General features: G+C 36.2%; 3 protein-coding genes across 7 annotated transcripts in view; 2 read left to right on the top strand and 1 right to left on the bottom strand.

The window, feature by feature from the left end:
* The first annotated feature begins 255 nt into the window (after positions 1–255).
* Positions 256–17,635, top strand: fxr1 (FMR1 autosomal homolog 1). 2 transcript variants are annotated; one of them, XM_039689770.2, is made up of 17 exons: positions 256–488; positions 2,750–2,802; positions 2,885–2,975; positions 3,056–3,127; positions 3,206–3,354; positions 4,470–4,563; positions 4,647–4,763; positions 6,770–6,940; positions 7,023–7,101; positions 8,100–8,209; positions 8,296–8,382; positions 8,465–8,675; positions 9,159–9,374; positions 12,075–12,275; positions 14,695–14,772; positions 15,332–15,417; positions 16,705–17,635. In XM_039689770.2, the coding sequence occupies exons 1-17, from the start codon at positions 438–440 to the stop codon at positions 16,810–16,812; spliced, it is 1,974 nt and encodes a 657-aa protein (XP_039545704.2). In that variant the 5' UTR covers positions 256–437; the 3' UTR covers positions 16,813–17,635. The 2 variants fall into 2 exon arrangements, with proteins under 2 accessions (XP_039545704.2, XP_039545705.2); XM_039689771.2 differs by lacking the exon at positions 14,695–14,772.
* A 1,673-nt stretch (positions 17,636–19,308) lies between these two features.
* Positions 19,309–21,341, bottom strand: dnajc19 (DnaJ heat shock protein family (Hsp40) member C19). The gene is made up of 6 exons (XM_039689789.2): positions 21,194–21,341; positions 20,686–20,737; positions 20,512–20,582; positions 20,355–20,434; positions 19,563–19,633; positions 19,309–19,448 (listed from the first exon to the last, which is right to left on the bottom strand). The coding sequence occupies exons 1-6, from the start codon at positions 21,194–21,196 to the stop codon at positions 19,378–19,380; spliced, it is 348 nt and encodes a 115-aa protein (XP_039545723.1). The 5' UTR covers positions 21,197–21,341; the 3' UTR covers positions 19,309–19,377.
* The window catches only part of LOC120491833 (uncharacterized), a 163,679-nt gene continuing 161,195 nt past the window's right edge, over positions 21,341–23,824 (top strand). For all 4 annotated transcript variants that reach the window (XR_016145740.1, XM_039689816.2, XM_089117702.1 and 1 more), the window contains exon 1: positions 21,341–21,408. The gene's annotated coding sequence lies outside the window, so the exon portion shown is untranslated. The remainder of the gene's footprint in view (positions 21,409–23,824) is intronic.

Below are 23,824 nucleotides of genomic sequence, written 5' to 3'. Positions count from 1 at the left end.
GGGTTGCTTTTGCTGGATCTCATCAACTTTTGAAGATTTTGAAGCAAGAGGGAGAGAGGGAGGGAAAATTTTAATCAAAGATTATGAGAGCACATAAATGAAAATAAAAGTATAAATCATTTATAATACTACAATATTCCATAATAATAAAAATAAGAATAGTCAATTTTGATTTCATTGTACAATTAAGAGATCTTTGATGAGTGTTTTCTTTTCAAAATGTTGTACAAGTAATACAAAAATAATAATAAAAGTAAACAGAATCTATACTTGGATAAAGTAGACACAAAGTAGGCACAAAGTTAAGTACTGTTTTAAATACATACGTATTTCCTCATCTCTGGTTGAAGTGCTGTATGAAGGAGGAGTTCCTCAGGGTTCACTGTTGAGCCCTGTAGAGTTCGGGAACTTTACCCAGCATCCTCTTCGCGCTCAACATGGAGGAATTGACGGTGGAGGTCCGTGGCTCCAATGGAGCTTATTATAAGGTAAATACAGTATTTTACTTCATTATTCTCTACGTCACGCTCGTATGTATCTCATAAGACACTCTGGATTGTAAAACCTTCAAGTAAATATTGAAAAACGAACTGTATCATGTACTTTCAACGCGTATAAATAGTATACTGTACTCAGTCTCTGTTAGCCGTTAGCCGGTTAGCAACCGCGCGAGGATATTTTAATAATCAAAACATTACACCATGTAATGCTAAGTTTGATTTAACCCCAACTACATACTAAATAAGTTTACATTAGGAGAAACTGAGCTTTAAGGCTCGAATAAATCACTTTTGATTTCACTTTCTTTATCTGCTAACGTTAACTGTTATTGAACATTATGTAGTCACGCGTACGATTATGTCGTCTTTTAACGATTTATATTAATTTATTAACCATAATAAATGCTCTGATAATACTATCTAAATATCAATATAAAAGTCAGGAATTGGTCATTGTTGTTCATCAAACCTGCTATCGGTCATGCTCGTTAGTTTTACTGTTATTGTGTTGAGGCACACACAATCTATTAACCTTCAAGATCCATTTAAAATGCAAGTAACGTTAACTTACTACTGTTTATTTGAACACAAGTGATTGTCAGTACGTTTCTCAGATGTAGGTTTAGTCAAGCTAAAACAAATATGCCAGGAAGCTCATATTAATATTTAAGGTGTGGTCAGACATGATCAAATCATAAAAGTAGCTTGTGTTTTTCGACCAGATGAATTGATTGTGTCAAGACAATTACTTTGAGACATACGTCTTAATATGTGTACGAGACTTTCCACTTAAAGTATTAATAAACACATGGTGTAAGTTATTATTCTGTGTCCATCTCATCCCTCAGTCATTCTGCTCTGCTTTATCTCAGCTGTCGGGTTTCCATCTCCAGCTGTCATCCAGCACTGCAGATATTTTAACACCCGTCTATTTTGAGATGAGGTTTAAGAGATACCGACTTCCATTTTGGAGCCAGTTGCCATTGAGAGGCAGTGCCGACCAGTTAGTTGGTCTTAAGTAATGAAGTAATGTACTATCAATTTAATTTTATAGGCCTATTTGATTGATCACACCTTATGATTGGTACTACCTAGGCCTACATATTAAACGAAACAATGCTCATGTTTTGTAACATATTTAAATGTTTTAGTAGTCAAAATACTACTTATTAAAACAAAACGCATTGTGAGCGTATAACCACACTTCATATAAACAAGCTCTCTGACGAAATATTCATTAGATTCATTATAACGCTGTCATGTTGTACCTTTTGTTTTTTTTCTGTGTTAATAGAGCAGGTAAAACATAATTAGAAAGTCTTTTATTGTTTAAGTCTTTGTATTTTTATAAATTGTTTATTTCTTACATTTATTCTGTGGTGCTTATTCTTTTTATCTCATAACTTGTTTTTGTATTATTTATTTTACTATTTTATTGATTTCTTTAAATTTCTTAATATTTTCGTTTTAATTTGAGCTTGTTTTAATAATTTGGATGTTATTATTATTATTATTATTTTGAAATATATATTTTTATTTTAGTAACTTATTTCTTTTAGTTGCCAAGACAACATTTTTAATTTTCATTTTCAAGTTTATCATCTTCATTTTATTTCAGCGTTATTTTAATTACAGGTAGCTATTTTAATATTTTCAAAGTTCTTCAAAGAAAAAATGTTTCAGTTTTTAATTTTCTATTTAGGTTTAATTTATTTTGAGTATGTTGACTTGACAAAGTTATAATTCAGTTTTACTTCCAGTAGTTATAGTATAAAATATATTTATAATGTAAAAAATATATATTTTTATACTATAACTACTATATATATATATATATATATATATATATATATATATATATATATACAATTATTTTTTTGTTTGTTTTGTTAAACTTAAGAGAAATATTGCTTTTTTCAATTCTTAAATTTCTATTTAGGCTATTTTTAATTTATATTAGTATATATTTGTAATGTATTTTATTTCAGTTTTAGTGCTTAAAATTGTTTTCCAAAGCAACATTTATATTTTTTGTCTAATATTTCTATTTTATTTCAATAGTTTTTTCATTGAAGAAAATGTTTTTATAATTCTTAACAATAATAACTGTTTTGGACAGCACAAATTTTTACAACTATTTTAGCATTAAAAACTTTTTTGTGTGTGTGTAAAAATATATATATATATATGAATAAATGTATTTACTTGTTTAAATTCATTTAAAAAAATTATAAATCACATTATTCCAGGGCTTTGTCAAAGACATTCATGAGGACTCTCTCTCCGTTTCGTTTGAAAATAAGTGAGTAGAAGCTAATATTTCACAATCATGAAAATGAGAGAAAAATGAGATGAGCATAATTATATGAAAATGATTTTCTCAGCTGGCAACCTGAAAGACAAGTCCCCTTCAGTGATGTGCGGTTACCTCCTGCTGATGGCAAAAAGGAGATCATCGAAGGAGAGGAAGTGGAGGTGAGGAAATATGTGTATTATTAGTATTGCTCTGTATTTGAGCTGCATAAACTCTTAACTCTTTAACTTGTGCTGTGCAGATTTTCTCGCGAGCGAACGAGCAGGAGCCCTGTGGCTGGTGGCTGGCTAAAGTGCGCATGATGAAGGGAGATGTGAGTATGACTCGCTCAGTTAACTTTCGCTTTCTTCTGAAGATCTCTTGAGTTCACTTTCACTTTTGTTTCCTGCAGTTCTATGTGATCGAGTACGCCGCATGTGACGCAACCTACAACGAGATCGTAACGTTCGAGCGTCTCCGCCCAGTCAACCGCAATAAAGCCGTGACGGAGAACACATTCTTTAAGTGCTCTGTTCCTGTGCCAGATGATCTCAGGGCAGCGTGAGTACTGTTTGGACACAACCATGGACAATCCAGTGATGATTGAGACACCAACATTTTGTGTTAACTGAAAAATGTTACACAAATTATACTGTGAGGTGCATCCTGGGATGTTTATTAAACAGAAAGAGGGGGGGGGGATTACTGTAAATAAATCCATATCTTGGTAAATTTTTTGCCTATAAAACTAAAATCAGGCTTTTAAACATAAGAATTGGATCATAAATTGTAAAAATATTTTTTTTTGTAGAAATATTTTTTTGTGACGTTTTCATGGCATAAAAATGACTTATCGAGTCTTTCGAAATTACTTTCGAGTTTATATCTCGTAAATGACCTTTTTCTCACGTTTGCCATTTTAAATATCTTAACTAAGTTTTTTTTTCTATAATTAATATTCAGGTGAAACTCGAAAAAATGTGAATATTGTGCAAAAGTTTAAAGTTTTATTTATTTCAGTAATTTAACCTAAAAGTTGAAATTAAAATATATTATATAGACTCACTACATGCAAAGTGGGATATTTCAAGCCTTTATTTGTTATCATTTTGGTGATTATGACTTACAGCTTATAAAAACCCCAAATTCAGAATGAGAAAATTGTAAGGCATAATCATAAAAATACTTAGTTTCACCATTTAGTTTGAATTACTGAAATAAATGAACTTTTGCACGGTATTCAAATTTTTGAGCTCACAATTCTGACTTTTTTCTTTCAATTGCAAGTTTATTTCTTGCAATTCTGTGAAAAAATAAGTCAGAATGGCGAGATAAGTCGCAATTACGTTTTTATTTTTCATTCTGGGATGGAAACAAACTTCCAAAGGGTCACCATTGAGAATGAGAATTGCAAACAAACTCAAAAGCAAATCATTTTGATACACTAAAGTAACGAATGTCATAAATAAATAGATTAATGACAATTTGGGTGTGAAATGTGCTTAATATAATTATATTGCAATGCAAAATAGTGTGACGTCTTTTGTTTCTTTAAGCAGAATTATTTTTTTTCCTTTGATTTTGGGGCAAAATGTGACTTGCACATAAAGTTCAACTGTGCTGATGCGACAATATTGGTTACAACCATGAACTGATTTCTTCATTGCTCATGTTAGATGTGAGAGTGAACAAGCCCACAAGGATTTCAAGAAGGCGGTTGGAGCCATTCGGATTGTTTACAGCCCGGAGCACAGCGAACTGATTGTGCTGGTGAGTCCCAGTTAATCATAGCTCTTCTGTAAGTGGGTTTGGCTGTGGCGAAAGCTTAATCCAGGTTCTCTGCTCACCTCTAGTCCATGAGCGAGGCCACCGTCAAGCGCGTCTCCCTGCTGAGTGACATGCATCTACGCAGCATCCGCACTAAACTCATGCTCATGTCCAGGAACGAGGAGGCCACCAAACACCTTGAGGTACATCAGCGCTCATGTCAACTGCCACAGTATATTCTCCTTGATTATTATTTCACACCGCACTTAAAGGAGTAGTTCACTTTAAAAAAAAAATTGCTGATAATTTACTCGCACCCATGTCATCCAAGATGTCCATGTCTTTCTTTCTTCAGTCGAAAAGAAATTAAGGTTTTTGATGAAAACATTCCAGGATTTTTCTCCATATAATGGCCTTCAGTGGGAACCAGACGGTTCAAGGTCCAAAAGACAGTTTCAGTGCAAACCGTTCAAAGGGCTTTAAACGACACAAGACGATGAATAAGGATCTTATTAAGCGAAACGATTGGTCATTTAATAAATAAATATCAAAGTTTAAGTTTTATAAGCTCAAATGCTCGCCTTGCTCTGTTCTGTGATGCGCTTCGTGATGCGCTCCTGTTCGAACTCGTTCATCAAAATGAACAAATCTTTTTCCGAGTCAATTGGCTTTATGCACAGCTTCATTACTTCCTGAATTTCAGCCAGCTCCTTGTTTCCTGTCTGCCATTATTGGACACATTAATTAATTCAGGTGTGCTTGACCTCAGTAGTCATGGCAACAATAATCAGACACACCTGAATTAATCAATTTTGCCCAATAATGGCATACAGGAAACAAGGAGCTGGCTGAAGTTCAGGAAGTAGTGCAGCTGTGCATAAAGCCCATTCGTTCATTTTGTTCGTTGAATAATTGAATAATATTTTGTTAATAGATTATATTAGATTTTTTTTTCAGGTTTCTCTTTAGGTTACCAGTAGTTATTTTGTATGTTTTTTTTCATTTTAATTAGTTTATTTTATTTTATATAGATTTATAATTTTTTTTTAAAAATATTTACTAGTTTTAGTAACCTTAGTACTAAACTTCGTTAAACTAAATGAAAATGAGAAATGTTACTTTTTTTTCTCCAAATATTTTATTTAATTTCAAGTAACAAAATATGTTAATTTGTTTTAGTTAATATTAATAACCCTGGAGTTATACAATATATAACACTCAAAAAGTTATGTTAGTACTAAACGAGAGATAAATGTGGTTTTAGTTAACGATAGTAACCCTGCAGTTTGCAACTCAAATGTTGTGTTAGTACCAAACAAAATTTAAACCTAACGAAAAAGAGAAATGTTGCTTTGGCAACAGTTAAAAAAAGTTTTTTTATATTATAAGTAGGGCTGTGCAAAAATTAATTGCGATTAATCGCATCCAAAATAAAAGTCTGTGTTTACATAGTATATTTGTGTGTGCTGTATATAATTATTTTGTATATATAAATACACACACATGCATGTATATATTTAATAAAATGTGTTATTCATATATAAAATATTTATATTTATATAATATAGATTATGTATTTATAAATATATACAGAATTTAAGTGCAAATAATTCTTAAATATATACATGCATGCATAGGTATTTATATATACGAAATAATTATATACAGCACACACAAATATATTATGTAAACACAGACTTTTATTTTGGATGCGATTAATCGCAATTAACTTTTGCACAGCCCTAATTATAAGTAACTAATTTTTTTTTTATATTTTGTTTTAGTGACCAATAATAACCCTGCAGTGTGCAACTCAAAGAGTTATGTTAGTTTTAAACGAACGTTTAACGTAAAGTTAAAAGAAATAAAAATGAGAAATGATGATTAGAGCTGAAGTAAAGTAAGTTTTTTTTATTTTAAGTGATTAAGTAGTTTTTTACGGTTTTAGTTAACGATAGTAACCCTGCTGTACTCAACTCAAAAAGTTAATGTTATTACTAAACGTAAGTTAAGTTAAACGAAAATGAGAAATGCTGGTTTGGCTGCGGAAATTAAATACTTTTACTTTTATTTTACTGTATTTCAAGTAACAAGAATATTTTTTTTTATGGTTCGTTTTAGTGAACGATAGTAACCCTGCAGTGTGCAACTCTAAAATGAACTTAATGTTTAAGCCCCAGTGAACACGAGCATGTGTCCGTACATGTAGAGTACAAAGCAGCTGGCCTCAGCGTTTCAAGAGGAGTTCACCGTGAGAGAAGACCTCATAGGTCTCGCCATCGGCAGCCACGGCAGCAACATTCAGCAGGCCAGGAAGGTGGCGGGGGTGACTGCCATCGAGCTGGACGAGGAGACTCGCACCTTCAGGGTCTACGGAGAGGTGCGTCTGCTTTCACGGGGCTTGTTATCAAACGGGCTCCCTGCAGTGGATTCAATGCATATTTTAAATTCTTTCTTTACAGAGTGCAGAGGCGGTTCAGAAAGCAAGAAATTATCTAGAGTTTCTGGAAGATTCAGTGCAGATTCCTCGCAATCTTGTTGGTGAGCATGTTTTTCTTTTAGAAACCTTTATTTATATAGTTATATAATTGCCGCAAACAATTTTAAAAATAGTTTTGTCTTAAGAGCTAAGAACTAAGTGTAGAACTGTAAGAAGTAAGAACTGAGTGTGCAACAGGACATGTTTACAGAGCCCCTTAATGGACATTGCTGAAATAAAAAAAATGAGATTGGACGAAAAAATTATATTTCAATATTTTTTTAAATATTTAAATATTTCGTTTGCTCACAAAACTTGTGATGGAAATATTATGAGGTGCGAGGAAAAACTATGTTTCATTGCTTTTGCGAGCAAACGCAAAGTTTCTTGGAAAAACAGTTTGACAAGTAAAGTCACTCAGTTTAGGAAAGTAAATATATTAAAAATAGGGCTGTCAAACGATTAATCGCGATTAATCGCATCCAAAATAAAAGTTTGTGTTTTCATAATATATGTGGGTGCAAACTGTTTTATATATAAACACACACACATGCTTGTAAATATTTAAGAAATATTTTCATGTATATACCGTATATAGATTTATATATCATTTATATAAAATATAAATATAAATATTTTCTAAATAAAAATGTTTTTTTTTCTTAAATATATATATATATATACACAAAATAATTATACACAGTGCACCCACATATATTATGTAAACACAAACTTTTATTTTGGATGCAATTAATCGCGATTAATCGTTTGACAGCCTTAATAGATATATAATTTATATTATATATAAATATTTTATATTTAAATAATTTTTTTTTCTTAAATATACATGCATGTGTGTCTATTATATATATATATATATATATATATACACACAAAATAATTATACACAGTGCACCCACATATATTATGTAAACACAAACTTTTATTTTGGATGCGATTAATCGTGATTAATCGTTTGACAGCCCTAATTTAACGTCATATTGAATTTAACCATCAAAATTGTGTTGGCATCATTTTCTTCCGTATTTTCCCTTTGTAGGGAAGGTTATTGGAAAAAATGGCAAGGTCATCCAGGAGATTGTCGATAAATCGGGTGTGGTGAGAGTGCGCATCGAGGGCGACAATGACAACAAACTCCCCCGACAGGAAGTAAGACACCCGAGAGTTGCACAAAAAAGCAAGCCAGGTGAATGAATACATGTACGATAATGCATTTGAATCATTTTGTTAAATAGGGAATGGTGCCATTTACATTTGTTGGAACGAAGGAGAGCATCAGCAATGTGCAGGTTCTCCTGGAATACCACATTGCGTACCTGAACGTGAGTATGACGCACACAGCAGGCGTGCTGACGAATTGTCTCGGGTGTTTGAGGAGCTCAAGCGCTGGTTTGTGTTGTGCAGGAGGTGGAGCAGCTGCGACTGGAGCGGCTGCAGATCGACGAGCAGCTGCGGCAGATTGGGATGGGTCACAGGCCTGGCCCAAACCGGCCCGGCGATAAGGACAAGGGCTACGCCACTGAAGAGAGCACAGCTAACACCACCCTGCACGTCAATCGCTCCTACTCCGGCAGGGGCCGCGGACGCCGGGGGCCCGGATACACGTCTGGCTACGGTAGGGCTTCGGTCTCAAACAGGTCATGTTTCACCCCAAATTTAAAAGCATTTTAGTTTCGCTTTTAAATTAACACCAGTTTGGGGGCTGATTGCTTGAACGTTGAGCTCATTAGCATATCATTATTAATGAAAAGCACAACAGACTCTTTAATAGGCTTTTTCACATTTCGCTTTGACACCAAACACAAGCTCCTCGCTCTCGTGATGAACGAAATCTGGCTACTCTCGTTCAGCTCACGAATTTTTAAGCAGTAATAAACGTTCAGATTTATAATTGTGGTGTCTGTTGTAAATAAAAACAAAATAATGTAACTGCTGTTGCTTCTGAACACCGGGTAACACCGTCAACACGACTATCGTAGCAAGCCTAGTGTCGACTTGCAAGAATTCATGCAGTAAACGTTACTTTGGGTTTCCAGAGAAGGATCCAGCGTGTTGTAGACGGCGGCGGCTAACACTTTCACGTTTTCACCACTTTCAGGCACTAACTCTGAGCACTCGTACGCCTCTGAGACGGACTCTGAGCGCAAGGAGGAGCTGAGCGACTGGTCCCTGGCGGGAGAGGAGCCCGAGCGTAACCCCAGACAGCAGAGAGACAGCAGGAGGAGGCCGGCGGAGGGCCGGGGCAGAGCACGAGGAGGACCTGCAGGCCGAGGCCGCGCATCGGGGCGGGGGGCGTCCAACTCCATCAGCTCTGGTACACTCCAGCCCACACACACTTGGTTTTACTGTATTCTAGGGCTGTCAACTTTAGTCGTTTAGTCGACTAATCGGTCGATGCCGTCTTGGTCTATTGACATTCTTATTGGTCGACCAGTTGCATTTTTTTTTTTTTTTTTTTAAGCAATAGAAAGAAATTTTCTCCTTGATATTTATTCCTTTATAAGCAGTTATATATTACTGTATTCTAAATATAATTAGCCTATGTTTTATCCCCAACTTTAAATGCTTTAATTTAGGCTATTTTGTAACAGCGCCACAATTTAGCGCACACACATAAAACACTCGGTTTGAACCTATGACTGGCTTCACTGCTGCTTCGCTGCGGCGTGGAAGCACTTGAAAAAAAAGAGTGCGTCGTATCGCGTAGATGCTTTTAGGGCCCTATGAAATCCATTTCTCTTTTTTTTCCCAAATTTTGTGTTTTTATTTTTTTGGGGATTTTATTTGAATGGTTTATTAAGTATTGTAAACAGGGTTCGTACGGGTGCTTGAAATCCTTGAAAATGCTTGAATTTTGATGTTGTGTTTTCAAGGTTTGAAAAGTGCTTAAATTTGGAAAAAATGCTTGAAAGTGCTTGAAATTGTAACTGTTTCTTTCACAACAAATACCTATCTGACTGAATATTTTGTTTATTAAATCGCGAAATAAATAATGAAAATGAAATAAATCATTTGCTGCGGCCCGAGCGCGTTTGTTACCGGCGCCCCCCGCAGCGTTGGCCTGGTTTCACACTCAACTTGATTCTATCAAATCCTGGTGCGTTTGCGTGCATCTTACGTCATCACAAACGTGCACGACGCATGATAGAAAACAGAACACGGGTCAATATGTGTTGTTATTATGCGCAGCTGAGTGAACAACAGGTTTACTGTGTATCGCATTTGGCTCTCTGCTGCTTGCAAACGCAGGAGACAGTGGACTTCTAATAATTTGTTTGCCTGAGTCCACGCGCTATATGTGTGTGCACTGTAGACTTACTCTCGCTCGTATCCAAGGTAAATCATCAACACTATCATCCTTATACATGTGTTTTTATTTTACATCATAATCAGCTAAAAGTAAAACGCATGCACAGGTCACTTTACTAAGTGCGCACCCGAGTCCTGTCCGTGATTCTTTCACATTCACGCGAACCGCGGCACGGTTCGGGACCAGCCGAACTCGGAGCACCTCCTCCAGGTAGTCTCGGATCGGGACCTGAGGCAAAATTACTAAATATGCAGCGCGAATTATAAATTTCTAACTCTAAACAATAGGCCTCTGAACCAGCTGATAAAATCTTCATTTGATTCGATCCGTGATACAACCTGACGCTCAAATGAACCGATCGCATTTTACTGATGCAAAGGACGCGCGTGCACCGTGATCTTGGTGTTTCAGTGTGTATCGCGGCTGTTGTAAGTTGTAACATATTAAATAATGACGCAGTTACAAGGTGTGTATAATATAGGTGTGTATAACTGCTTAGTCAACATTAACAGTAGCTGCTGTATGGTTTTCATACTGCTGCTTTCCTTCTAGTCACTTCTGAACTTAACCAACTGATTCTGAACGTCTCTTGAAAGCTCCAGGTGACGGGTTGCCAGATATCACAAAAAGAGCAGAACAAGGCCCTTAAAAAACGAAGTATAATAAGCAGACATGGCAAAAAATGTACCGGGGAACACATTTAAACATAATAGTATTGCTAATATTGTCCTACCAAATTAAAAGGAAGTTACTAAATTATTATGAATAGAATAGTTCAAAATAAAATATTTAGATATTATAAACTGATTGATAAGGTAAAGCAATAACATGAGATTGAAAAATGATTCAGCAACACTTTATTTAAAGTTTAATTGCACCTATGAGTTGTATATTGAGTGCCTATGAGCACCTATGAGTGTTGTAATATCAGTCAGTTGGGGGAAGTTCTTCTAAAAGTTAATGTTTTTTCACTATATTTAGCTATCAAAATAGTTTGCCAAATAAATTATTTGCCAAATAAGAGTCAAACAAGGAAAATAACTTTTCATTTCTGAAGTATTTGGGTTTATTTAGTATACAAAGCCCTTTATGATGATTTTTGGAGAATAACTACATGTATAACTATAACGTGAAATATATCGTTACCGTAAAATAAAATTAAACCGTGAAAAATAAACTGTGAAAAAGAATTTTCGTCATACCGCCCACCCCTACTGCATGTCATTTGGATCAAATCCTCTAACAACATTTTGAAAAATAAAACCTGTGTTTTGCTTCAATATCTGATCCTTCTGCTATTACGAAACACAATTTTGCCTGTTTATTTCACACTATCTCTTTTAATGTGGAAAAACCGCAAAATAATATTTTTTTACTATGTATTGGTTTGTAATTTACGGTGAATAAGGTCCTGGAAAAAACTTTAAAATTGACCTTGAAAGTGCTTGAAAAGTGCTTGAATTTGACCTTGGAAAAGGTGTACGAACCCTGTGTAAAGCATGTCTAATCATTTAATTTTATAATAGCAATAATGGTGACCAATGAAATGTTTTTCTAACAGAAATTCTGTGTTGTCTGTTTTAAATTTCTCTGGATTCTCCCTTTTATGATTTATGACGAACTTATCAAGAATAGTGGTCGTCAAGAATGCATAAAACTTGATTATATCAGTATTAAATATTTGTATTGGTGTTTTCATGGCAGTCCTGAACGATCCCGATGGAAACCCATACAGTCTGCTGGACAACACTGAGACGGATCAGACGGCCGACACCGATGCCAGCGACTCCCAGGTGAGCGTGAACCGCCGCAGACGCTCCCGTCGCCGCCGCACGGATGAGGACACCACCGTCATGGACGGCATGAGCGAGTCCGACAACACCTCGCTCAGCGAGAACGGCCTGGGTGAGGAGTCTTTTTACAATACTTTAATCTGTTGATTTCATTTCATTGATTGATTAATTATTAGAGTGATTTCTAAAGGGTCATGTGACACTGTAGACTGGAGTAATGATGCTGAAATCCAGCTTTGATCAGGAATAAATTACATTTTACAATATGTTCACATAGAAAACAGTTATTTTAAATTGTAATAATGGTTCACAAAATTAATGTTTTTAACTGTATATATAAATAAATGTAGCCTTGGTGAGCAGAACAGACTTCTTACAAACCCCAAATATTTGAACAGTACTGTATATATCATCACTTGCATACTATTTAGGAATAAATGAACAATTTAATAATAAATATATATACACTGTGCTTAACAAATTTATTAGACAACCAGCTAATGTTTGTGCCTCAGCTGCCTTAAACTAACAGTATTCATGTTTTTATGCTTCTGTAATGGTTAATCCACCAGTGTGTGTGTTTATATATATATATATAAAAGTTTAAACAAAAGTCTTTAATCAACTAGTATTGTAGTAACAACTATTTGGAAGTCAATAACAACAGAGACTGGAAAATGACTGTACATAAAAACAATGCTAGCAAGAATGCAAGCTGTTATCAAGGCCAAAGGACACATTAAGTTATTATTTATGAATAAAGACTTATTTTAAACAAGTATTTGACAGAATTATGATGTATTGTACTGTTATTATGGCAGATTATATATTATACAATTAATAGGTAACACTTTACTTCAGGGTCCAGTTCTCACTATTAGCTATATGCTTATTATCATGCACAGTACTAGGGTTTTATCTGTTTATTAGTACTTATAAAGGACACATTAATGTCGTATTCTGCATGATCATATTCAACATTTAACTAAAATGACACCGTTCTCTCTAAAGACTTTAAACTGGACCTGTGATAAATGCTGATGGCATTCACGTGTGCATTGAGAACTGATCCTATAGTTATGTGTGTTTGAATATATGTGCGCAGGTTTGTAATTCCCTACAAACCATGCCTGAACAAACTACTTGTCTTGCCTATACATTATGATACAGAATTTTTGTTTATTTTATCACTTGGGCGTAGGTTGCCACAACATTCTGTCAGTAATTACTCACCCTCATGTTGTTCAAACCCAATTAAGATATTTCTGATTAAATTTGAGAGCTGGCTCACTCCTCAATCCACAAGTTTCCTACGTCCCATGAGGCCTTGCGTCAAAAGTGGGCGCGTCTTCCGTTTCGAAGTAAACAAGCGAGACGCGACTCATTCATTCGACTATCGATTAATCATTAAAGGGGTCATGAACTGGCTTTGTAAATTGTATTATATTGTTGTCTGAGGTCAACTTATGACGTTCGCTTGGTTTTTGCATTCAAAAACATCAAAATGAATAAGTAATCGGCTATTTTCTACCCTAGTTTTGAGCCTAGCTGGAAAACGCTCGGTTTTTATGGGCGTCTCGCATTGAAGACTTGGAAGTAAACGCCCACTGCTGTGAGTGGAGAACAGTTTTGCATATTATAATGAGTTTCGACTCACCCGTCGGTGCACTTGGGGGAAATTGTTTTGAAAACGTCCAATGTTGTAAAATGGCGACCGGAATGATTCGCCCAATACATGTTCGACCCAGAGTCCGTGTGTTGCACCATACCTGTCAGATCCAATATAGACGGCACAGCACCGATCTTTACTCTTAATCGCTCTGCAAATCCAGTCTTGTTTACAAAACAATCCTCAGTGAAATGAAGCGAACAGACGACGATGTTTTACCCTCATCAGCTGGAACGTCATTAAAAATAAAGTTTATCCATTGCAGTCCTATTGGAATCCAGAGGCAGCTTATGCAGCGACTGTCTTCTTCCACAACCAGGCACTGCACAATATTCTGTATCGCTCGGTAGATCGATCCGGTTTGTCATCACAAGGTAGGCATACATGTATGAGACTTAGCTATGCGTGTAATGCGCGAATCGGTGGGCGGGGCTAATGCGGAGGTGGTGTTTATCCTCTTTGATGTCATAGTTGCCCACTTTTAAAAACGAGTCGTTTTCAGAGGCTGTGCCAATAAAAGCTTTTATTGGACAAACAAGGACGTTTTCAGTTCTGAAACTTAAAGGATATTCTTATAATATGATGACCTCTTAGATGTCAAAAGCTCAAGGAAAATTTGATTTCTCAGTTCATCACCCCTTTAAGTTTATCAAGCGACGAGAATACTTTATAGTTAATGGTGAGAATCGGACCCTATTAATGCAAAAATATTTGGTTACCAATTAAAATGATCGTAAATGTTTAGGTTTTTATGGAATTGATAACCCCGAGACAGATTCCACACACTGCAACCTGCTCAAATGGCTTTCTCCAAAACGGCAGTCAGTGTTTAAGGTCCGGTTTTTGCACCGATGTTTTGTAGATGAAGCTGAAGCTAAACAAGAGCGGCGCAACCGTAGCCGTCGCCGTCGTCTCCGCCCTCCTGAGGAGAGGCAGCCAGGTAACGGTGTGAGTTAACAAGCCAGTGCTAACACAAACTGCATGGCATTGAACCTGCCAGGCCTTTCCACTCAACTAGAGCTCACATGATCCAACTTGCCAGATCACAACTACAGGTTTTTCTTGAATGAAGTTATTTTCAGACGTTTGAGTGGAATAAATGATCTTGAAATACAACTTTTAAACGTGTTGGTTACACGATTGCAAATAACATTAGGCCTAATATGCAGATATGCATGGTTGATGTAAATGCATGGAGGTTTGTCTTTTACCTTCTCAACCGGGAAGATTCAGCCCAAAAGCTGTCCTGTTCCAGTCAAAGGGAATCTTCCTCTCCACCACAGCTCTCCAATCTCTACTTGCCACATCACGTACCGGATCAGGTTTAACACCCAAGTTTAGGGTTTCTTGAAACTCGCATCCAGTTGAAAGAGCGGATGAGATTTGAGAGCTCCGGGAGAGGAACATTTCCAGCACTAAACGTTTGGCCCGTTCCTCACACAAAGCTGCCAAATCATAAAGATCTTTTGCCAATTAAATCATTGGCGTATCTCTTGCAGTTACTGTGGCTGACTACATATCACGAGCTGACTCTCAAAGCAGACAGAGAAACCCCAGAGACCTGAGGAAGAACAAGAAGGACATGGTGACTACATTTCTTCTGTGATTCAATGGATGAACTGGGTGGACAATATTTATATGTTAATAAGTAATGCTATTTAGTCATATTATTAGTTGCATATTATTATCTCCTTATTTTAAAGGAGTAGTTCACTTTTATAAAAACTTTTGCTGATAATTTACTCACCCCCATGTCATCCAAGATGTCCATGTCTTTCTTTCTTCAGTCGAAAAGAAATTAAGGTTTTTGATGAAAACATTCCAGGATTTTTCTCCAAATAATGGACTTCAATGGGAACCAAACGGTTCAAGGTCCAAACGACAGTTTCAGTGGAAACTGTTCAAAGGGCTTTAAACGACTCCAGACGATGAATAAGGGTCTTATCAAGTGAAACATTCTCTCCTGTTCGAACTCGTTCATCAAAATGAACGAATCTTTTTTCGTGTCATTTGGTTCATTCAACGAACAAAATGAAACTAATTAACTCTAAAATATTTGAACAGGAGAGTCACAGCGAACACAGCAAGGCGACCATTCGAGCTTATAAAACTTAAAATTTGTTATTTATTTATTAAATGAGTGATCGTTTCACTTGATAAGACCCTTATTCATCGTCTGGAATCGTTTAAAGCCCTTTGAACAGTTTGCACTGAAACTGTCGTTTGGACCTTGAACCGTTTGGTTCCCATTGAAGTCCATTATTTGGAGAAAAATCCTGGAATGTTTTCATCAAAAACCTTAATTTCTTTTCGACTGAAGAAAGAAAGACATGGATATCTTGGATGACATGGGGGTGAGTAAATTACCAGCAAAAGTTTTTTCAAAAGCGAACGACTCCTTTAAGGGATTTTAAGCGATAGATTTGACCCAGAGTTACAATTTAACTACTATTTTACTATTCATCTTTTTTTTTTTGTCCATAGCAATTTCATGCAGTCCATCATCATGAGTTCAGGGTTATTACAGTTAACTAAAGCAAAAAAAAAAAAAAAAAAAATTAATAGCCATCCCTTTTAAGTTCACTTTTTAAAACTTTTGTCAGCAACAATAGTCTTTGAAAGGAGACCAAACCGTGCTCTAAAGCTTTCGAGATTTACGATCAGGTCTATGCTCAAATAGTGAGTAAATGGATTATAAATACAGCGTAAATAGAATTTAGTATATAAAAAATCATTATCAAACTAAAAAATACAACTAAAAATAAAAAGTAACTTTTGCCTGACAGCGAAGCGCACCCATGTTCGTTAATCGCCACAAACAGCTGTGAGAGTCATTGTGTGTGTGTGTTTAATCTGTGTGTGTGCCCGTCAGGCTCAAGTGGAGCTGATATCGGAGCACGGCCCCGCTGAAGCGGTGAGCAACGGCCCCACCAAAGCAGACGATCGTCAGAGCCAGGCCGCCGTCAACGGACTCTCCTAATCACTGCGACTCATCACCTTTACAGTTTTACAATAGTGCTTGTACAAGCTTGCCAAAGATAGACGTACGGACTTCCACATTCTCGATTGCACTTTTCAGTTCCTTCGCAATGGAACAGATAATTACAATGGAAAAAAAAGAAAAAAAATTATGAGATGACAAAAAAACAAAACAAACCTGAGTCACACTTGTGTTCCTGATCAGATGTTGTGCCTTCAGAGCGTAGTTTCAACATTATGTTGGCTGGCTGTAGAGAAAACGAACAGAAAACAAACAAACAACTCGTCTGAAAGACTCCCAGACATCCTTAGCTGCTTTTTGTTACGTTTTAATATGCAACCACTTCTTTGCGAGGGGTTATGGGGGAAAAGGATGTTTTGCACTGAATAGTCATTTCTCGACCTTTCGAATAATGTTAGTCTGGAAACTGGTCTGCTAACTCTGTTCATTTTAAATGCTGTATGTAAAACACTTCCTGAACGATTGAATTTGGGTTTCATCTTCTGCCTGTTGGGTTGTAATGGCGGCAACCGAGACCGTTTTGCTAAAGGAGCCTTTTTTGGGGTATATTTATTTTAAAATGTACAGTATTTAAAATTAACTAGGCAGTTGTTTTTAACACTAAGCTGTCAGAACTTCTTGGCTCGCAGATTGCAAATTTGGACTACTGAAAGATCAATTTCCAGATGTTCTGTTCTGTAAACTACGTTCGTTAGTCTTTATGGGTTTTTTTTAAAGATCATTCTGGTTGTTTGATGTGCAATATGTTTTGTATGCAGGTAGTTCATAAATAAACATTTGATCTTCCAGCCAACCTTTCAAAGTTGGTGTATCTGTTGTTTTGTTCTTTTCCTGTCCAACAAAGGCTACGACTTTTATTTTGTGTTGGTCTCCTGTATATTATATTATATAGCATGATGATTCTGACTCCACTTAGCGTTTACAATTTCTTATCAATTCAATGATGATTCTTTTAGTATTGGTGAGGACCCACACCTCATAATAATCCTAATTGTATATAAAAAACATTTTTATCATTCATTGCATTTAGCTGCAGCTACTTTGTTCTGAATGTGTATATGTATTTACAAGTGTCTTTTTGACTGGTTCATTTAAAAGAGCCGGTTCATGGGAGTCATTGGTTCATTTAAAAGAGCCAGTTCATAGGAGTCATTGGCTCATGAATCGGACTACACTGGTTCATTTAAAAGAGCCAGAACATGGGAGTCATTGACTCATGAATCAGACTGCACTGGCTAATTCAAAAGAGCCAGTTCATGGGAGTCTGTGGCTCATGAATCAGACTACACTGGTTAATTTAAAAGAGCCGGTTCATGGGAGTCATTGGCTCATGAATCGGACTACATTGGTTCATTTAAAAGAGCCGGTTCATGGGAGTCATTGGCTCATGAATCGGACTACACTGGTTAATTTAAAAGAGCCAGTTCATAGGAGTAATTGGCTCATGAATCTGAGTACACTGATTCATTTTAAAAGAACCGGTCAATGGGAGTCATTGGATCATGAATTGGATGGCACAGGTTCATTTAAAAGAACCAGTTCATAGGAGTCATTGGATCATGAATTGGACAGCACTGGTTCATTTAAAAGAGCCGGTTTATAGGAGCCATTAGCTCATGAATCAGACGACACTGGTTAATTTAAAAGAACCAGTTCATTGGAGTCATTGGCTCCTGAATCGGACTACACTGGTTCATTTAAAAGAACCGGTTCAGTCATTGGCTCATGAATTGGACAACACTGGTTCATTTAAAAGAACCTGTTCATAGGAGTCATTGGCTCATGAATCGGACTACACTGGTTCATTTAAAAGAGCCGGTTCATAGGAGTCATTGGCTCATGAATTGGACTACACTGATTAATTTAAAAGAGCTAGTTCATAGGAGTCACTGACTCATGAATCAGACTACACTGATTAATTTAAAAGAGCCAGTTCTTAGGAGTCAGTGGCTCATGAATCGGACTACACTGGTTCATTTAAAAGAGCCGGTTCATAGGAGTCATTGGCTCATGAATCGGACTACACTGGTTCATTTAAAAGAGCCGGTTCATAGGAGTCATTGGCTCATGAATCGGACTACACTGGTTCATTTAACAGAGCCGGTTCATAGGAGTCATTGGCTAATGAATCATACAATACTGTACAGCATAACCAGCATAGTCTATGTTATTGATTTGCTCATTGAAACTTCAGAACAAAAGATGGCAAATTGACCTTTTGACTTGACTGTTCACACTGATGAAAGTGGCCCACACTGGAACTGAATTCAGGTTCAATCTGATTCCATGTATTAACTGCGTTGTCCAACAGAAAGTTGTTTGGTGTGAGCCGTGCTTCATACGTCAAACACACACGATAGTGGCCCACCATTAACTGAATTCAGATTAAATGTGATCTTGCCGTTCACACTGTCCTAAACAAAAGGGAATGAATCTGATTTGGGTCCACATTCAGCTCAAAAAGGAGATCAGATGGAGATGACAACGTGGTGTTTAATGATCAGGAAATAATTCAAGTGACTCGTTCAAACATCCGGTGAAGATCTAATTTTTTGTTTGTCCATCAAGTAAATCTTTAGCCTCGTTGATTTTTGTGGCCAGATACGGGGATCCACCTGCCGAAGAAACCACACGACAGCTCAGGGGAATTCAAATACGGCAGAGTACTGTGCCTGGTCTATGTGATGATTCAGCTGTGACAAAACATGAATCCCTAGGGAAAGTCTCACCTCGGTCAGGATGGTTTAAAATCATCAGTTTTCTGTGTGCCTGTGTGATCTTGGTTTTGTTAGCGGTAGGACTAAAGGAAAGAGAATGAAAACCTTAAGAAATGCACATGGGTCAAAATGATTTGAATTACATTTATTAACACCTATCACGTTTATGGCTCGTAAAGCAGATTAAATGCCCGTTCACACAAAGGATGAGAAGTTTAACTGAAGTTTTAGCAATCATTCTAGTTCTCCCAGTCCACGCCACAACTATAACGATCATGTCGATATCATTGGAATCACTTTCCGAATGTTTTTTCCCGCTGATGAACGATAAAATCACTGACAGCCAATCACAATCCATCCAAGCATTTATCCAAACATCCACATTTGTGTGACACTAGGTACATATTAACAGGGTGGACAGCAGTAAGCAGAAAACATACTATTTTTTTAATACAAATTATTGGAATTAAAAATGAAAATGTTAAAAGATTTTAGTTAAAGTATTAATTAGGGTTTTTTTTTTTTTAGTTTTTAGTAATTTCTATTTCAGTTTTAGTTATTTCAGTACCATAAAGTTAAACTAAATTTAAAAAAAAAAGTTTTTAGTAAGCAACATGTAAGCATTTTTTTATTTACTATGGGTTAAATTTACTATAATAACCATGGTTTTACTGTTAAATATTTGTATAATTTTTGAGTAAATAAACACAGGCTATATCTAAACTTAAAACAAGCAATTGAAGTATATAATATGATATTTTCCTCGTTGATGAATGTGATACTGTTCATGAAAACACACACTACCTGACGCCAAGAATAAGGGCAGCTTCTCTCCTGTTCATCTTTGGTTCAAAGCCGCCTCTGTAGTATCCGCTACCAAAAGCCTGTCACACATATACAATATGCATGAGTTTACAGAGATAAATTATGGATGGATCATAATGTGAGAAATATAACTTGCAGATTTGGATGCTTCCAGAGCTTGTTTCACTTGCGGCTCCATATGTTTCATGGCTTGAATGGCATAGCGACCTGTGAAAGTGAGCCGAATAGGAAACAATCAGGCTTAATTAATGCACAGATGGAAATGTATAATGTTCCTGTGTAAATTGATCATATTTCGCTGGAGTCGTACCTGCAAACCCTGCTGCTGCCAGGGTAATGCCCACGGCCACCATGGTACTGGCCTGAAACACACACAACAATAACCCTTGATTGAGCAATTTGCATTAATTGAGAGGCAATTTGCATTATTCAGTGCAACAACCACACATCAGACCCGTCAATCATAAAACATCCCTTATATACAGATTATTTCTCATCCACATTGATTACATGCATCATAATCATATCTCACCAATTTACAGTATCAGACATGGTTAATCAGACTGCAAAAATGTCATGTTTTACATATTAGAAATATACTACGTTTAAAAAAAAGCAAAGGAAATACGGGTCTTGAATGTAATTCTATCTCAAATAACTATAAACATGAATGATTTGCTCAGGCAGAGAGACAGCAACAGCACTGAATGTCAATATCAGTTAGCAATGCGCTAATGCTACCTTTCCTTTTTTATAAAAATGACTTGATAAACGCTCCAGAATGACGCCAGGGTTAAAGTGAAGGGGGAAATACTTGCCATTTTCTCTGCTAAGACCCTGTGTTGTGATCGCTTATAGTTATAACCTTAATCATAACTGACTGCTAAATGTCAGGCTCATGTGTTGTTGCTATGGGGGACTTCAGCGACCTGCCGCAAAACAAAACCAGAACGTCGCAAACCAACGCGAACCTGCGTCGTAAAACGTCAGTTGCAAAAGCAAGCTGCTTGGTGAAATGTGAAGAAATGTGAAGGTAACCGACATATAATAACATAAAATTACATAAAAACTACCAAATTGTATTAATTAATGACAAGCGGAGATTATTCCCACATCTGTCTACTTGAAAACGGCCTGTTTGTATAAAATATATCATATGGACTATTAAAGTTAAGTATATTATAAATAGCCTATGACTTTGTATATAAGCTAAACGAGGGGGAAAAAAACTTCAAACAGACGAAAGTTACTATAAAGTTACTTTGCAAATGACTACTTTAGTGAGTCTCATATTTTGCTGGTAATTTTTCACCCAAATTAAATATTATGGCTCAATACTCAAATATTCATTACTGTTATGCAAAAATCCCATTCCATAGTGCAAATGGTGATGGCATTATCAAATGGTGATGGCATTTTCTATTTACCCTGTTTACACACACACACATACACACATGATATTTCATTGTCATTTCTGTAGTAATTAAAAAAGAATAAAACTATAATTGTATTAGTTTTTTCAAATTGCACACACAATTTCTGAAACTGGCTCCATTTCTTGAAAATCTACACACAATACCACAAAACACTCAACATGCAAAATATCAGACATCTCTTACAAAATCAAACACTTCAGTCAAAACTAAACTTCCATAAGTTGTATTTTTTCAAAGTAACTCTATACACACAAACATCAAATGATAAGCCACTTAGTAAGGGGTGCACTTAGTAAGGGGTGCACGATATTGACAAAAATGTGATATTGCGATATCGATAATGAATATTGCGATATCGATATTAATTTCTATATTTTTAAACAGATGTAAAACTACAAAAGTTATTGGAAAACGCATCAAAAAGATTAATAAATAAATGAAGTTTTCTTACAACATAAGATTTATTTCAACTGACATAGGCCTATTGGACTGGTACAGCATTAATAAATAGGCCTAAATAATTTGTCTACAGAACAGGACATGTTAGTTGTGTACACTACAGTGTAAAAGATAATAAATAAATAGCAAGTCTACAGAACACACTATGCAACATAAACGCCACTATGCGTTTTCTTTGACCGGATAGCTATCTGATCGTGAAAAGACCAGGTGTAAATGCCCTGTGAAACGCAATCGTGACGTAGCCTATTTGAATCAAATCGCTCAAACCACTTTAGGAGGTGGTCTGGGCCGAATTTCATTTGAAACTGGACAAATGTAGCCTAAATGCATCTCGTTATTAAATAAACCACATATGTAAAATGTACTCCTTCCAAAAACGCTAAAAATGAGAACATTATAGGCTTGTCAAGTTATGGCAAGATATGACGGGGCGCGCGACTGCAACACGCATCACGCAGATGAGCAGCTGCTGAACATTTCCTTTTCATCAAGCCAACGCGCAAACTATCGCAAATCAAAGTGAAAGTAAGTCGCAGCTTTTCACAGTTATCTTCATTAAAAGTAAATAAACGAACTGATCTTATTTTACCTGATGATCATAAAACGCACCTCATAACTGTTGCTTTCGGTGACGTGCACTCCATTAAATCTGCATATAGCACGGGAATTGAAGATCGTATTTTGATAAATCAGATAGCTATCCGATCAGTGAAAACGCATGAAGTTGCCAGGTGGACCGTGGCCTGATGTTATACTTGTGCGCTGGTGTGCGCGTCGAGCCGGAGCAAGTGTGTGTGTGTGTGTGGGACTGTGTGGTTGGAGAGCAAGGGAGAAGTGAGAGAGTGACGGCGGTAAGCTTTAGAGCAAGTAGCGACTTTATAGTGAGAAAAACAAAGCGTCTCCCCTGTTCTTTCTGACCACTGTGGGAAATCTGTGGCATGAAAAGTTAAACCTCTCTTGATTTAATATTGTTTATGGAGAAGGAGAATCAGGAAATGAGTCGGGGGGAAATGCAACGGTGGTGCATGTCGGACCAGACGCATCATAAACAAATTATTGCATAAATATCGCGACACTTTCGATATGGATATCGAGCAACGTGATATCGCGATAACGATATTGATTCGATATATCGTGCACTTACACGCAAAACCACACACAGATGTGTGTGTACACTGTATACAGTATATGCACAACAGATGATGTTACACAGTTATAGAACTGAAATAAATCAATACTGGACTGACTTGAGCTGAATAATGACACTATGTCTAAATATGCATACAAGCCAAGTCAGAAAGTCAATTCAAGTGCTTTGTGCGTGTGCGTGTGTGTGTATATATATATATATATATATATATATATATATATATTTACACTAGGCTATAAATAAGTTTTCATTAAAAATCAAAAAGTAAAATAAATGTTTTTTATTACATTGCAATAATGACATCTGGGGGAGAAATCTGCTAATGTAATAGTCATGAAATTAATATACGCCTTTGTCATAACGGGAAAAAAACTATTTAATGGACCTAAATTTTCTTTATG

The sequence above is a fragment of the Pimephales promelas genome, chromosome 2 (assembly GCF_988280905.1).
Source record: "Pimephales promelas chromosome 2, fPimPro1.hap1.1, whole genome shotgun sequence".
Lineage (NCBI taxonomy): Eukaryota > Metazoa > Chordata > Actinopteri > Cypriniformes > Leuciscidae > Pimephales > Pimephales promelas.
Note: the sequence above shows the minus strand (reverse complement) of the source record. Positions and strands in the feature narration are given on the sequence as shown.